General features: G+C 42.9%; 2 protein-coding genes across 6 annotated transcripts in view; one reads left to right on the forward strand and one right to left on the reverse strand.

Moving 5' to 3' along the window:
• erlec1 (endoplasmic reticulum lectin 1) overlaps positions 1-15,186 on the reverse strand; it is a 48,419-nt gene extending 33,233 nt beyond the window's left edge. For both annotated transcript variants that reach the window (XM_068044938.1, XM_068044937.1), the window contains exon 1: positions 14,897-15,186. In XM_068044938.1, coding sequence (XP_067901039.1) covers positions 14,897-15,085 — 189 coding nt within the window. In that variant the 5' untranslated portion in view covers positions 15,086-15,186. The remainder of the gene's footprint in view (positions 1-14,896) is intronic.
• Positions 15,187-15,222: 36 nt separating this feature from the next.
• Positions 15,223-16,374, forward strand: part of asb3 (ankyrin repeat and SOCS box containing 3) — a 112,822-nt gene continuing 111,670 nt past the window's right edge. Inside the window, exons 1-2 of one of the 4 annotated variants that reach the window (XM_068044940.1) lie at positions 15,223-15,285; positions 15,798-15,851. In XM_068044940.1, coding sequence (XP_067901041.1) covers positions 15,274-15,285; positions 15,798-15,851 — 66 coding nt within the window. In that variant the 5' untranslated portion in view covers positions 15,223-15,273. Of the gene's footprint in view, positions 15,286-15,336; positions 15,617-15,797; positions 15,852-16,374 lie in introns of those variants that run through there. The other 3 variants (XM_068044949.1, XM_068044939.1, XM_068044951.1) reach the window with 3 other exon arrangements.

Genomic DNA, 16,374 nt, shown 5'->3' on the forward strand with positions numbered 1-16,374 from the left:
ATGTCTCCACTATCTCTGCAGCTACTTCCTTTAAAGCCCTTGGATGCAGGCCATCAGGTCCTGGCGACTTATCTGCCTTTAGTCCCATTAGTTTGTCAAATACTTTGTCCCTCATGATAGAGACTGTTACAAGATCTTTCCTCCCATTAGCTCCTCGCTTATCTGATATCTGTGGGATGTTTACAGTGTCCAGCACTGTGAAGACCGATGCAAAATATTGGTTTGAATTATCTGCCATTTCCCTGTTCCCAGTTATCAATTCTCCAGTCGCATCCTCCAAGGGTCCCACGCTCTTTCTTTTTACATACCCATTGAAGCTCTTGCTGTTTGTTTTAATATTTCTTGCCAATTTACTTTCATAATCAATTTTTTCCCTCTTTATTAGCTTTTTAGTCATCCGCTGCTGGTTCCTAAAACATTCCCAATCCTCTGGCCTACCATTAATTTTCACCGCTTTGTATGCCTTAGTTTTGATTGGATACTCTCCTTGACCGCCTTTGTTAACCACGGGTGGTTCAGCCTTCTCATTGAGTCCTTCTTTTTGACCGGGATAAATTTTTGCTGAGCGTTATGAAATATCTGCTTAAATGCCTGCCACTGCTCATCCACTGACCTTTCCCTTAGTCTATTTTCCCAGCCCACTTCAGACAACTCTTTCTTCATACCTCCGTAATTGCCCTTGAGGACACTGGTTTGAGACCAGAGTTGCTCGCCCTCAAACTGAAATTCTACCATGTTGTGATCGCTACCCGCTAGAGGATCCTTAACTAAAATATCTCTTATTAATCCTATCTCATTACACATTACTAGATATAAGATAACCTGTTCCTGGGTAGGTTCTGCAACATATTGCTCTAAGTAACAATCCCTGATGCATTCTACAATTTCGTTTTCCACGTTACCTCTGCCAATCTGATTTGTCCAGTCAATATGCAGATTAAAATCACCCATGACAATTGTAGCGCCCTTCTTACATGCCTCCATTATTTCTCGATTTATACTTTGTCCTACAGTGAGGCAACTCTTTGGGGGCCTATAGACGACTCCCACCCATGACTTCTTCCCCGTGCTATTCCTTATTTCCACACAAACTGATTCCACATCACGATCTATTGTACCTATATCACTACTCACCACTGTTGATCCCTAAGAGGATGAGACTGGGGAATTAATAATAAGAAGCAAGAAAATGACTTTCAACAAATATTTTATATCCATCTTCACAATATAAGACACAAAAAGCATCCCAAGAGTAGTATAAAATCAAAAGGGAAAAAGGGAGGGAGGAATTTAAAGCAATTATCACTCGAGAAAAAGTACTGGGAAAAGTAATGGGATTAAAGGCGGACAGGGTTAAGTCAGTAGGCAAACATTTGGCGGACGGGATTAAAATGTGGGAAAATGTGAGGTTGTCCACTTTGGCTGGAAGAATAGGAACGCAGAATACTAATTAAATAGAGAAAGAGACTGCAGAATGCTGTGGTACAGAGGGACCTGGGTGTTCTTGCATATGAATCACAAAAAGTTAGCATGCAGGTGCAGCAAGTAATTAGGGAGGCAAATGGAATGTTGGCATTTATTGCAAGAGGGATGGAATATAAAAGTAGCGAAGTCTTGCTACAACTGGGCAGGTGAGAGTGCACCTAGAGTACAGCGTACAGTTTTGGTCTCCTTACGTAAGGAGGGATGTACTTACATTGGAAGCAGTACAGAGAAGGCTTACTAGGCTGATTCCTGGGATGAAGAGGTTGTCTTATGAGGAAAGGTTGAGCAGGTTGGGCCTATACTCATTGGAGTTTAGAAAATAGAGATGATCTTATTAAAACACACAACAATCTGAGGGGGCTTGACAGGGTAGATGCTGAGAGGATGTTTCCCCTCATGGGGGAATCTAGAACTAGGGGGCACAGTTCCAAAATAAGGGGTCTCCCTTATAAGAGAGAGATGAGGAGGAATTTCTTCTCTCAGAGGGTCGTTAATCTTTGGAATCTTTTCTTCAGAGGGTAGGGGAGGCTGGATCATTAAACATATTCAAGGCTGAGCAAAACAGATTTTTGATCCGCAAGGGAATCAAGGGTTATGAAGGCAGGCAGGAAAGTGGAGTTAAGGCCACAATCATAATCAGCCATGATCTTATTGACGGCAGAGCAGGCTCCAGGGGCCGAATGGCCTATTCCTGCTCCTATTTCTTATTACCTTATACAAAGTCTGTGACATCATCTGAGAGCCAACCTCTACTCTTTATCTCGGGTTTCTGTCCACCACAGAGATAGAATTCCCAGCTAAGAGTTTGAGGACTCTAGGAGTACACAACCTGCATGTTGCTTAAACCAACCACTATTGTGTTTTCTTCTGTTTATATCTTTCCAAGTTATCACAAGAAATAGAAGGAGCAGGCCATATAACCCCTTGAACCTGCTCCGCTATTCAATCCAATCAAGGTTGATCTTCGACCTCAACTCCACTTTCCTCCCCGATTCCCAAATCCCTTGATTCCCTTAAATTCCAAAAGTCTATCAGTCTCAGTCTGAAATATACTCACTAAACATCCACAGTCCTCTGGGGCTAGCAAATTCCAAATAGTCACAACCATCTGAGTGAAGAAATTTTTCATCTCAGTCCTAAATGAACACCTTATCCTGAAATTATGAACCCTAGTTTTAGACTCTCCAGTCAGAGGAAACAGCTTTTCTATCTACTCTGTTAAGCCAAGGCTTCTCAGAACCTTATATGTTTCAATTAGATCACCCATTATTCTTCTAAACTTCAGACAGCATAGGCCCATTCTACTCTATTTCTCCTCATAGGACAATCATCTCATCCCAGAAATCAATCTGGTCAACCTTTGTTACCCGACCTCCAAAGTCAGCATATCTTTTGTTACAATCCCGTTAGGGACTGCAAACCTTAAAGGAGACATTACTGAAAGAATTACACCACAATACTTCACATTTTAAACAAAAAACTTTATTGTACAAGAATTAAACAAAGCAAAACATTAACAAACTACAACCTGATACATTTATATTTTAACCTTAAAATCTTACAGGAACACTTCCGTTCGACTTGTACTTCCACTCCAGGAATTCCTTATACTTTACAGGATCTTGGTGGTTTGTTCACTTCTCCTGGGACCAACCCAAAGTGCACCACTGCTCTTAGAAATTCACTTCGATTTCCTTAATTTCTCAACTGTCTTCAGAGGTATGAGATCACCTCCCGAACCTGGACTTCCCAGCTTGAACATGGGCCGGCCTGCCTGCCTGAAAATAGGAACACCCCTGGCTCCCAATGGCCTCTTTGTTCTCGAATCCAATTGACTTCCAAAAGGCAACTGCTTGTCTGAAAGCTAACTGCTTTCCGAAGCACTAACTGCTTCTGTCAGCCAGTACATAGATCAAAAGCTCAACAGACACCCTCTGCATCATCTATCTCCATAGAAATGTGGTACATGTGGAATGTCCCAGATAGCAATTTAAACTAATTATTTCCAACTCCAAATCTTCTCTTTGATTCCTGATACCATATGAATAACTGATATTGCTAACAATGACAAAGCAATTTCTTCCAAACTTTATGGTTCCAACTACCCAACTAAATGAGATCACCTGCAGTTTTATGGCTTTCACCTCTCTAACTCTGTCTCTGTAAGCACTCATGGAAAGATTTTTAGAGTCAGAATTATACAGCACAGAAACAGACCCTTCGGCCCACTGTGTCTGTGCAGGCCATCAAGCACCTAACTATTCTAGTCCCATTTTCCAGCACTTGGCCCATAGCCTTATATGCTATGGCATTTCAAGTGCTCATCTAAATACTTCTTAAATGTTGTCAGGATTCCTGCCTCCACCACCACTTCAGGCAGTGTATTCCAGATTCCAACCACCCTCTCTGGGTGAAAAATGTTTTCCTCAAATCCCCTCTAAACCTCCTTCCCCTTACCTTAAATCTATGCCCCCTGGTTATTGACCCCTCCACTAAGGGAAAAAGTCTCTTCCTATCTACCCTATCTATGCCCCTCGTAATTTTGTATACCTCAATCATGTCCCCCCTCATCCTTCACTGCTCTAAGGAAAACAACCCTAGCCTTTTCAGTCTCTCTTCATAGCTGAAATGCTCCAGCCCAGGCAACATCCTGGTGAATCTCCTCTGCACCCTCTCCAGTGCAATCACATCCTTCCTATAGTGTGGTGCCCAGAACTGTACACAGTACTCCAGCTGTGGCCTAACTAGCATTTTATACAGCTCCATCATAACCTCCCTGCTCTTATATTCTATGCCTCGGCTAATAAAGGCAAGTATCCTATATGCCTTCCTAACTACCTTATCTACCTGTGCTGCTGCCTTCAGTGATCTATGGACAAGTACACCAAAGTCCCCATGACCTTCTGTTCTCCCTAGGGCCCTACCATTCACTGTACATTCCCTTGCCTTGTTAGTCCTACCAAAATGCATCACCTCACACTTTTTTTTTTATTCATTCATGGGATGTGGGTGTCACTGGCCAGGCCAGCATTTATTGCCCATCCCTAATTGCCCTTAAGAAGGTGGTGGTGAGCTGCCTTCTTGAACCGCTGCAGTCCATTTGGGGTAGGTATACCCACAGTGCTCTTAGGAAGGGAGTTCCAGGATTTTGACCCAGCGACAGTGAAGGAACCGCGATATAGTTCCAAGTCAGGATGGTGTGTGACTTGGAGGGGAACTTGCAGGTGGTGGTGTTCCCATGTATTTGCTGCCCTTGTCCTTCTAGTTGGTAGAGGTCGCAGGTTTGGAAGGTGCTGTCTAAGGAGCCTTGGTGCATTGCTGCAGTGCATCTTGTAGATGGTACACACTGCTGCCACTGTGCGTCGGCGATGGAGGGAGTGAATGTTTGTAGATGGGGTGCCAATCAAGCGGGCTGCTTTGTCCTGGATGGTATCGAGCTTCTTGAGTGTTGTTGGAGCTGCACCAATCCAGGCAAGTGGAGAGTATTCCATCACACTCCTGACTTGTGCCTTGTAGATGGTGGACAGGCTTTGGGGAGTCAGGAGGTGAGTTACTTGCCTCAGGATTCCTAGCCTCTAACCTGCTCTTGTGGCCACGGTATCTATATGGCTACTCCAGTTCAGTTTCTGGTCAATGGTAGCCCCTAGGATGTTGATAGTGGGGGATTCAGCGATGGTAATGCCGTTGAATGTCAAGGGGAGATGGTTAGATTCTCTCTTGTTGGGGATGGTCATTGTGTGGCACTAATGTTACTTGCCACCATCAGCCTAAGCCTGGATATTGTCCAGGTCTTGCTGCATTTCTACATGGACTGCTTCAGTATCTGAGGAGTCACGAATGGTGCTGAACACTTTGCAATCATCAGCGAACATCCCCACTTCTGACCAAGATTAAATTCCATTTGCCACAGCTCCATCCATCTTAGCAGCCCATCTATATTGTCCTGTAATCTAAGGCTTTCCTCCTCACTATTTACAACACCACCAATCTTCATGCCATCTGTGAACTTACTGATCAAAACTCCTATATTCACGTCTAAATCATTAATGTACACTACAAACAGCAAGGGTCCCAGCACCGATCCCTGTGGTACACCACTGGCCACAAGCTTCTACTCGCAAAAACAACCCTCGACCATTACCCTCTGTTTCCTGCCACTAAGCCAATTTTGGATCCAATTTGCCAAATTGCCCTGTATCCCATGGGCTCTTACCTTCTTAACCAATCTCCCATGCGGGACCTCATCAAAAGCTTTACTGAAGTTCATGTAGACTACATCAACTGCTTCACCCTTATCTGCACATCTAGTCACCTCCTCGAAAAATTCAATCAAGTTAGTTCGACACAATCTCCCCTGACAAAGCCATGCTGACTATCCCTGATTATTCCCCGCCTCTCCAAGTGGAGATTAATCCTGTCCCTCAGAATCTTTGCCAATAATTGTGCTACCACTGGCGTTAGACTCACGAGCCTGTAATTACCTGGTCTATCCTTGCTACCCTTCTTGAATAATGGTACCACATTCATTGTCCTCCAGTCCTCTGGCACCTCTCCCGTGGCCAGAGAGGATCTGAAATTTTATGTCAGAGCCCTTGCTGGCACCTCCCTTGCCTCACACAACAGCCTGGAGACATCTCATCTGGGCCTGGGGATTTATCCACTTTTAAACCCGCTAAAACATCTAATATTTCCTCCCTTTCAACGTTAATATGCTCAAGTATATCGCAATCCCCCTCCCTGATCTCTACATCGGCGTTCTCCACAGTGAAAACAGATGAAAAGTAATCATTTAAAACCTCACCTACGTCCTTCGGCTCCACACACAGATTGCCACTTTGGACCCTAATGGGCACTACTCTTTCCCTGGTTATCCTCTTGCCCTTAATATACTTGTAAAACGCCTTAGGATTTTCCTTTATATTGACAGCCGATATTTTTTCATGTCCCCTCTTCGCTCTCCTAATTACTTTTTTTTTTTTTTTAAGTACCCCCCCTACACTTTCTATACTCCTCCAATGCCGCCGCTGTTTTCAGTGCTCCAAATCTGCCGTAAGCCTCCTTTTTTTTCCTGATCCAATACTCTATATCCCTTGACATCCAAGATTCCCTGGACTTGATGGTCCTACTCTTCACCTTAACGGGTACATGTTGGCTCTGAACCCTCACTATTTCCTCTTTGAATGACTCCCACTAGCCTGATGTAGACTTTCCTACAAGGAGCTGCTCCCAGTCCACTTTGGCCAGATCCCGTTTTATCAAATTGAAATCGGCCTTCCCCCAATTCAGTACCTTTATTTCTGGCCCGTCTTTGTCCTTTTCCATAACTACCTTAAATCTGACAGAGTTATGGTCACTATCTCCAAAATGCTCCCCCACTGACATTTCTACCACTTGTCCAGCTTCATTCCCTAGGATTAGGTCCAGTACTACCCCTTCTCTTGTAGGACTTTCTACATACTGACTCAAAAAGCTCTCCTGTATGCATTTTAAGAATTCCGCCCTCTTTACGCCTTTTGCATGAAGACTATCCCAGTTGATATTAGGTCCTATTATTTATCATCCCTCCTTACTGCAGTAATTGACTCCTCGATCAACAGTGCAATACCACCTCCTCTTTTATCCCCACCCCTGTCACACCTGATGATTCGATACCCTGGAATATTGAGCTGCCAGTTCTGCCCCTCCCTAAGCCATGTCTCTGTGATAGCAATAATATCATAATCCCATGTGCTAATCAATGCCCTCAATTCATCTGCCTTATTAGTAAAACTCCTTGCATTAAAGTATATGTAATCCAGCCTTGCATTTTTCACTTGTGCGTAAACAGGTTTATATTTGCTCTGCCTTCCAGACTGACTCAGTTTCTCTTCTATATTTGGCTGTGCCTCACCCCCTACTGTACCTCCACTCTGTATCCCATCCCCCTGTCAAATTAGTTTAAACCCCACCCCCCCCCACACACCAACAGCACTAGCAAACCTCCCCGCAAGGATGTTGGTTCCGTTCCGGTTCAGGTGCAACCCGTCCAACTTGTACAAGTCCCGCTTTTGCCAGAAACAGACCCAGTGATCCAGGAACCAAAAGCCCTCCCCCCTGCACTATCTCCTCAGCCACTCATTCAGCTGCTCTATCCTCCTATTCCTATACTCGCTAGCACGTGACACCAGGAGTAATCCAGAAATTACAACCCTTGAGGTCCCGCTGTTTTAATCTGCTACCTAGCTCCCTAAATTCTTGTTGCAGGACCTCATCCCTCTTTCTATATATGTCATTGGTACCAATGTGTATCATGACCTCTGATTGCTCCCCCTCCCCCTTCAGAATGTCCTGCAGCCGCTCCGTAACATCCTTGACCCTAGCACCAGGGAGGCAACATACCATCCTGCAGTCTCATTTGCGGCCACAGAAACACCTATCTGCACCCCTTACAATAGAATCCCCTATCACTCTTGCTCTTCCACCCCTGCTGTGTAGCAGAGCCCTCCATGGTGCCACGAACTTGGCTGTTGCTGCTTTCCCCTGGGAGGTCATCCCCCCCAACAGTATCCAAAGCAGTATATCTGTTTGAGAGGGGGACGGCCACAGGGGACTCCTGCACCACCTGCCTGCGCCTACTACTGCGCCTGGGGGTCACCCATCGCTTTTCTGCCTGTGCAGCCATTACCTGCGGCGTGACCACCTCGCTAAATGTACTAGCCACGATGTTCTCAGCATCGCGGATGCTCCACAGTGAATCCACCCGCAGCTCCAGCTCCGTAATGCAGGTAGCCAGTAGCTGCAGATGGATACACTTCCTGCACACAGTCGTCAGGGACACTGGAAGCGTCCCTGATTTCCCACATAGCGCAGGAGGAGCATATCACGGGTGCGATCTCTCCTGTCATGACTTAACCTTAGATTAGTTACTCACTTAACTAAAAAATACTAATTACACTAGGGGCCTTGTTCTACCCACTACAATCCACAGTCCTTAATAAGTTACACTGAATTTAAAAAAAACACTAGTAGTACTCACCTTATCACTAGAGGTTTTTACTAACAAAAAAAAACTTTCCCCTTATTTTTTAAGCTACTTAAACGCACTAACAGCTGCTACTCACCCAACCAATCACCTTGCAGATTTCCTGTGATGTCACTAAGTTTTTTTTTCGAGTCTCAGCACGCGCCGAGAGAGCAGGTCCGCCAGCTGCTCCTGTCTTCAGGTAAGTGAGGGCCTCGAGCCCCGCGCTCTCTTTTACAGCTCCCGCTCCAAATCAGCTTCCGCCCAGGTCTGCCAGCCACCGCTCCGCTCCTGTCTTCAGGTAAGTTTTGAACTTTTAAATCTTCTTTTTGTTCTGGGAAATCATGTGAGTAATTTAAACCCCTGATTGCAGCAGCTGCAGACACATCGTCTCCATCAACATGTTAAGATGGGTTCCCATTGTGTAGAGTCTTTACACTTCCCAATATGACCTTACTAAATCAACATGGGCCACCCTTATTTGCCTGCTTCTCAAACCAGGTATTTCATTTGTCTTGCATAAAAAAGCAATTCCCAAATTAAAAAAGTTACCTCGAGAAAATTTATATGAACCAAATGATCATAACACCTTCCTTAGGTACAGAGACCAAAACTGTACATGGTACTCTAGGTTTGGCCACACCAAAGCTCTGTACAACTGACGCAAGACTTCTTTACTCTTGTACTCCAACCCCCTTGTAATAAAGGCCAACATACTATTTGTTTGTTGTAGCTGCATGATAACCTGTGGTTCATGTACAAGGACACCCAATTTCTTTTTGTCCATGGGATGTGAGCATTGCTGACAAGGTCAGCATTTATTGCCCATTTCTAATTGCCTTTGAGAAGGTAGTGATGAGCTGCCTTCTTGGACTATTGCAGTCCATGTGATATTCCTAACAACACCATGTAGGTTTCTCACGATTTAAAAAAAATTCTGTTTTTCTATTCTTCCTACCAAAGTGAATAACCTCACATTTCCCCACATTATACTCCATTTGCCATGTTCTTGCCCACTCACTTAGTCTGTCTATATCCCCTTGCAGGCTCATTACTTACTTTTCCACCTAGCTTTGTATCATTGGCAAAACTGGATCCTCCATCCAAGTCATTAATATAGACTGCAAATAGCTTAGGCTCTAGAACTGAGCCTTGAGGCAACCCCACTAGCAACATCCTGCCAACCTGAAAATGACCTGTTTATTCCAGATATTTTCTGTCCTTTAACTAATCCTCTATCCATGCTATTACCCTAACTCCCTTATCTTGTGCAACAACCCTTTGTCTGGCAGCCCACCAAATGGCTTTTGAAAATTCAAATATCCTACATGCAATGGTGTCCCTTTATCTATCTATCCTCCTAGTTACATCCTCAAAAAACTCTAACAGATTTGTCAAACACTATTTTTCTTTCATAACACCATGCTAACTCTGCCCAAGCACATAATGATTTTGTAAGTACCCTGTAACCACTTCCCTAATAATGGATTCCAGCATTTTATCAACTGCCTGTAGTTCCACTTTCTCTCTCATTCATTTCTTTGCAGTCTTCTAATCCACTAGGACCATTTCAGAATCTAGGGAATTTTGGAAGATCACGACCAATGCATCCACTATATCTGCAGTCACCTCTTTCAGAACTCTAGGATGTAGGCTATCAGGTCCAGGAGATGTGTCAATTTTTAGTCCCATTTCTTCAGAACTTTTTCTTTACTAATATTAATTACTTAATTAATTAAGTTCCTCACTCTCAATAGATCCTTGGTATCCCACTATTTCTGGCATGTTTGTATCTTCTACTGTGAACATACAAAGTATTTGCATTATGTCTGCCATTTCCTTATTCCCCTTGTAACTTCGCCTGTCTCAGCCACCAAGGGATCCTTATTTGCATTCGCCATTCTCCTTTTTAAATACTTGTAAAAGCTCTTCCAGTCTGTTATATTTCTTGCTCATTTACTCCCATATTCTATTTTGCCCCTCTAACAATTTTTTGGTCCAAAACTTTCCCACACCTCAGGCTTACTATACTTTCTGGCAACATCATAAGCCTTTTGAAATCAAATACTATCCTTTAACCTCTTTAGTTAGGTATGAATGGATTATTTTTCCCTGTGGAGCTTTTATTTCTCAATACTTTCGTTGAGAATTATAAAGTATTTCTTTAAATGGCTGCCATAGCTTTTCGACTGCCATATCTTTTAATTCGATTTCCCAGTCTACCTTACCGAACTCACCCCTCATACCTATGTAATTGGCTTTATTTAGGTTTAAGGCTTTAGTTTCAGACTTAAGTGTGCCACTTTCAAAGTCAATGTGAAATTCTATCATATTATGATCACTTTTCCCCAGAGGAGCCCTTATTATGAAATTAATTAACTCATTCCCATTACACAAGACAAGATTTAAACTCCTGGTCAGTTCCACAACATATTGTTCTAGGAAACTGCCTCAAATGGATTTCATGAACTTGTCCTCTAAACTACTGTTGCCAATTTGATTTGTCTGGTTTATGTAAAGATTAAAGTTCCCCCTATTATTGCATTACCATTGTTACAAGCTTCTCTTAATACCTGATTAATACTCTGTCCAACAGTAGCTGTTAGAGGCCGACAAACTACTCCCAACAGTATTTTCTGCCCCTTGATATTTCTTATCTCCACCCATACTTTTTTACTTTTCGAGCAAAAGTCCTTCCTCAGTACAGTCCTTATGTCATTTTTATCAGGCTACCCCACCACTCCTGTTCCATTTCATCTCCCTTTGAAATGTCAAGCACCCTGAAATATTTAGTTTCCAACTTTGGTCACCATGTAACCATTTCTCTGTAATGGTTATTACACCAAACTCATTTATCTCCATTTGTGCCATCAATTCTTTGGCTTTTATGTTATGAATACTTTGTGCATTCAATTAAAGCACCTTTAATTTTAACTTTAACCATTTTTTCCCTGATTTGACCTCATACGCTGATGCACTATTACCATTAAACGGTGTCCTTTCCTGTAACACTCTAATTAGCTTTACCCAAATTGCTACACTGCTCTCTGCCCTTGACTTTTCTCTATAGTTTTAAAAAAAATTTCCCCTCACCCTACCCCGACAGTTTAAACCCAGTTTAAAGCACCAACTACAGAACTAGTTATTTTATTTGCCAGGACACTGGTCCCAAAACCCTTGTTTTCCACTCCACTCTGAGTCACACATTCAACTCTCTTATCTGTTTGACCCCATGTCAATTTGTACGTGGTTGAGTTAGTATTCGAGTTTTTATTACCTTTGATGTCCTAACTAGTAATTTGGATCCTGGTTCCTCAAACTCACTTAGCAGAACCTCATTTTGGCCGTTGTAAATTGCCCCTAGTGTAGGGAGGTGATGGGGAATATGGGATTACTGTAGGGTTAGAATAAATGGGTGGTTGTTGGTCGGCACAGACTCGGTGGGCAGTGCTGTATCTCTAAATAAAAAAAAATAAAATAAAACGTTGGTTCCTATCTGGAACATGACAATTGGATCTTGCCCCTCATGCGAAAATACAAATTAGGAGTAGGCCACTGGGCCCCTCGAGCCTGCTCCACCATTCAATAAATTCATGGCTGAACTGTTTACTCTGTATTTCCCCCTACCCCCAATAACTTTGCACCCCCCTTGCTTATCAAGAATCTATCTACCTCTGCCTTACAAATATTCAAAGGCACTGCTTCCACTGCTTTTGAGGAAGAGAATTGCAAAGACTCACAAACCTCAGAGAAATAATTTCTCCTCATCTCTGCCTTAAATGGGCGACCCCTTATTTTTAAACAGTGACCCCTAGTTCTAGATTCTCCCACAAGGGGAAACATCCTTTCCACATCCACCCTGTCAAGACCCCTCAGGATCTTATATGTTTCAATCAGGTCGCCTCTTACTTTTCTAAATTCCAGCAGATACAAGCCTAGTCTGTCCAACCTTTCCTCACAAGAAGCCCTCCCATTCCAGGTATTAGTCGAGTAAACCTTCTCTGTACTGCCTCCAATGCATTTACATCCATCCTTAAATAATGAGACCAGTACTGTACACAGTACTCTAGATGTGGTCTCACCAATGCCCTGTATAGTTGAAGCATAACCTCCCTACTTTTGTATTCAATTCCCCTTGCGATAACCGATAACTTTCTATTAGCTTTCCTAATAACTTGCTGTACCTGCATACTAACCTTTTGCGATTCATGCAATAGGACACCCAGATCCCTCTGCATCTCAGAGCTCTGCAATCTCTCACCATTTAGATAATATGCTTCTTTGTTATTCTTCCTGCCAAAGTTGACAATTTAAACTTTCCCACATTATACTCCATTTGCCAGGTCTTTCCCCACTCACTTAACCTATCTATATCCCTTTGTAGCCTCCTTATGTCCTCTTCACAAGTTACTTTCCTACCTATGCTTCAAGTTCTTTGTCAGCTGTGAGGAGATACCCTTAACTCTGGCACCGGGCAGGCAACATAGCCTTTGGGCTCCCAGTCATGGCTACAGAGAACAGTATCTATCCACCTGACTATAACATCCCTTACCACATTCCTTTTTACTTACCCCCATTTGAATGGCCTGCTGTACCACAATGACACGGTCAAATTACAGATCCTTCCTGCAGTTTTTGTTGTTATCCATCCAGGTAGCAAGTACTTCTTACCTGTTGGACAAGGTCAAAGACTGAAGCTCCTCTATCACGGCATCCTGGTTCCCCATACCAGTCTGACTCTCAGTCACATCTTCCTGTCCGACCGCTGACCAAATCTAAACTACCTAACCTAAGGGGTATGACTGCCTCCTGGATCAATGTGTCCAGGTAACACGCTCCCTACCTGATGGATCGCAATGTCTGCAGTTCAGACCTCAGCTCAGCAACTCTGAGCTGAAGTTCGAGTTGCAGACACTTACTGTAGATACGGGTGCTCGATATCTCACTGGTCTCCACCAAGTTTCACGTGTTGCAGTTTCGACATACCACCTGCCCTACCATCCCCATCTAACCTTGTTTTATTTATCTAATTAAGGTTACAGAAGGTTTTTATTCACATTTTTATTAACTAATTAGTTTATCTAGTTTACATTATGACTTAATCAAGTAATAGACATAACTTTCCACCTCACTATTACCCTAGCATGAATGGTAAATTATCTCTAATAGCTGTAATAAGGCTTCAATTTATATATTTTTATTGCAAATATATATGACACCCCTTAGTGGATAGCCAAAATGACTGCATTTTAATTGCTATTAAAATATTTAAAATTAATTGCAGACTCACATTTTCTCCATTATCTTAAACTGAGAGTTTTCACCTGACATCCTGTCACTACTGGTGGGATTCCTCCCACATTTCTTTTTGCAGCAATAACTCAAAGGTCTTTAAGGTTGCTGTTACACAATCACTTTTAGATGATGCAAAACCATTTTAGATACAGATCAATGCAAAACTGGAGGTATAATTCAAGATTACTAAGTACACAAAGTCCTGAGGTGTAACATCCTAATTGACACCAGTTTGAATTTTCACAGCACCTATAAATAGCCTGGCTAATACAAATATTGGCCACTTGTGAAAGGAAAATTGACAAGCCATCTTGTGTTGCAATAAACATCTTGTGAATTGCAGAATGGTTTATTCCCCAGTGTTCCACAGCAGCACTGGTTAGGTCATTAAAGAAACCACAGGAGCAACCGGGAAAAATTGTAGACATTTAATTAATGTTATAATCCAATGACATACCAAGAAGTTGGCAAACAAGTTTTTTCATTTTTCTTTGTGCCGTCCACAAATTGCCTTTCTATGGCCTGCCAATCCCACTTTTATGCCGGTCCATCATAATCAACAGATTAACAAATTTAATATGACGACTAGGAAAACATGAGCTAGCATCACTACTAGTAGAGAATAATACTTTTGTGCAAACATACCGGTTAACTAGAATACGTATGCCATTGTGTTTTGATTTGCATATTCACACTGTACCCATGTTACACCTAAACTCCAACTCCTATGCCCACTACAAGCTTCCAGTGCCTGAGCTGAAAGGCAATGCCTTTTAGCATTAGGTTTACTCAATCTGGTTGGCTATATTCAGAGAGGTTATCACCTCCCAAATCCAACCACCCCAACCCACCACTGGTCAGCATATACATCCATCCTTGCAGCACCCCACACCAATTAGAGAGCAAACTGATACTTCATTACCCAACTGGATGATTCTTGACCGTCAGAAACAGTCTCATCTCCCCATGTCCAATATTTTTATAACTATTAAAAGTGTTCTACTTTTTTATGCCCCAGGATTGCTGATAGTTGTGTTCTGGAGATTTGTCTTTAATTCCCCGGATCTCGAGGGCGATGATGGTTGGCAACCCTAGCTGTATGCCTGATATACTGACCAGCGTGAATTCGGCCCCGGGCCACGTTATCCTGAACGGGACATCGTCGCTTAACACAGGGACTGTCCTGCTCCAGCTCAGCTTCACAGCATAAAGCAGCAGCAGGCCGGGCACGGCCGGCACCACTTTATACAACATCCTCACGGCAGCAATCTGCACGCTCCGACCTGACCCGCGGCCCTGCGGCATTAACACGAGTACAACAGCTCAACCGAAGAGCCGGCACCCCAGAGCCGGCCACACTGATCCGGGTTCATCACATTCGGCACACACTCCATCCGCCACGTCTATTTCCGGTAGGTTGGAGCAATAGTACTTCCGGGTTCAGACATTGTTGCCTGGACTAATGGCAGCTCGAGGGTGTCTACCGCTGACCAATGGTGTTCCAGGTACAGCAGAGAGCAGCACTGAGCACCAGGGTGTGGAATGGCTCCTGTATTTCATAGCATTACATAGAGCCTGCAGCACAAAAACAGGCCATTCGGCCCAACTGACCCATGTTGGTGTTTATACTCCACAAGAGCCTCCTCCTGTTATATATTTGGTTCTTTATACTGCCATTCTATAGTCTAGCCAGAGAAGTTCTTAGACTGTATCATTTAAGCATTAATCTTTATTGTATTAGTAACTATATACACTCCACACTAGCCTGTGTGTCTCCTTCAAAAGCTATGCTGTAACTGTTCTGGAGTCTCCCACATGATCGCTCACCTCATCATGGTGAGCGGTAATCTTTACGTTCCAAGATTAACCCTTTGATACCCTTATACTACATCTCCCCCATCCACATCTCTCGCTCTCTCTATATATATTAATTTTTTTATTTACATGCAACCCCATCTCTCTGACTTCATTGATTCAACTTATCAGGAGGATTCACAAATCTCTCTGTTGTCATCAGATCTGGAAGATTTCTCTGATCCTTTGTTTCTTGACTTGGACGACCTTCATTGAGGTTTGTAGCATTTGATGCTTTTTGAATTGTCGGTTTATCATCTGAGTTGTCTAAATGTATGACTGATTGACATCTTTGATTTAAAGGAATAAGATTCCTTCTGTTTCTCCATATAGAACCTTGAGTTCGTACTAGATAAGATCACTGTTGATTCTCATCTTTCTGGAGAATTTTTTGGGTCTCATACCCATGTCTTTTGTCTTTTTGACAACTTTGGTAGGTTTCTTATACAGTATCTTCAGTTATAATTATGGGTCCGTTTGTTTCGATATGACTTCTTTGTCTTGTACTTTCTGATAATCCTTGATTTGCATTCCTGGAAGTAATTTCTTGGGTAGAATTGGAAGTTGTGTTCAAAGTTTTCTTCCCATTAAGAGTTCTGATGGCACTAATCTGCACAATAATGGAGTAGTTCTGTATGTCAGTAGTGCTAATTGGAAATCTTGATTTTTCATCAACAGTTTTAATGGTTCTGACTGCTCGCTCAGCTTCTCCATTTGATTGTGGATACTTAGGACAGCTT

Source organism: Heterodontus francisci, chromosome 13, assembly GCF_036365525.1.
Source record: "Heterodontus francisci isolate sHetFra1 chromosome 13, sHetFra1.hap1, whole genome shotgun sequence".
NCBI classification, from domain to species: Eukaryota; Metazoa; Chordata; class Chondrichthyes; order Heterodontiformes; family Heterodontidae; genus Heterodontus; species Heterodontus francisci.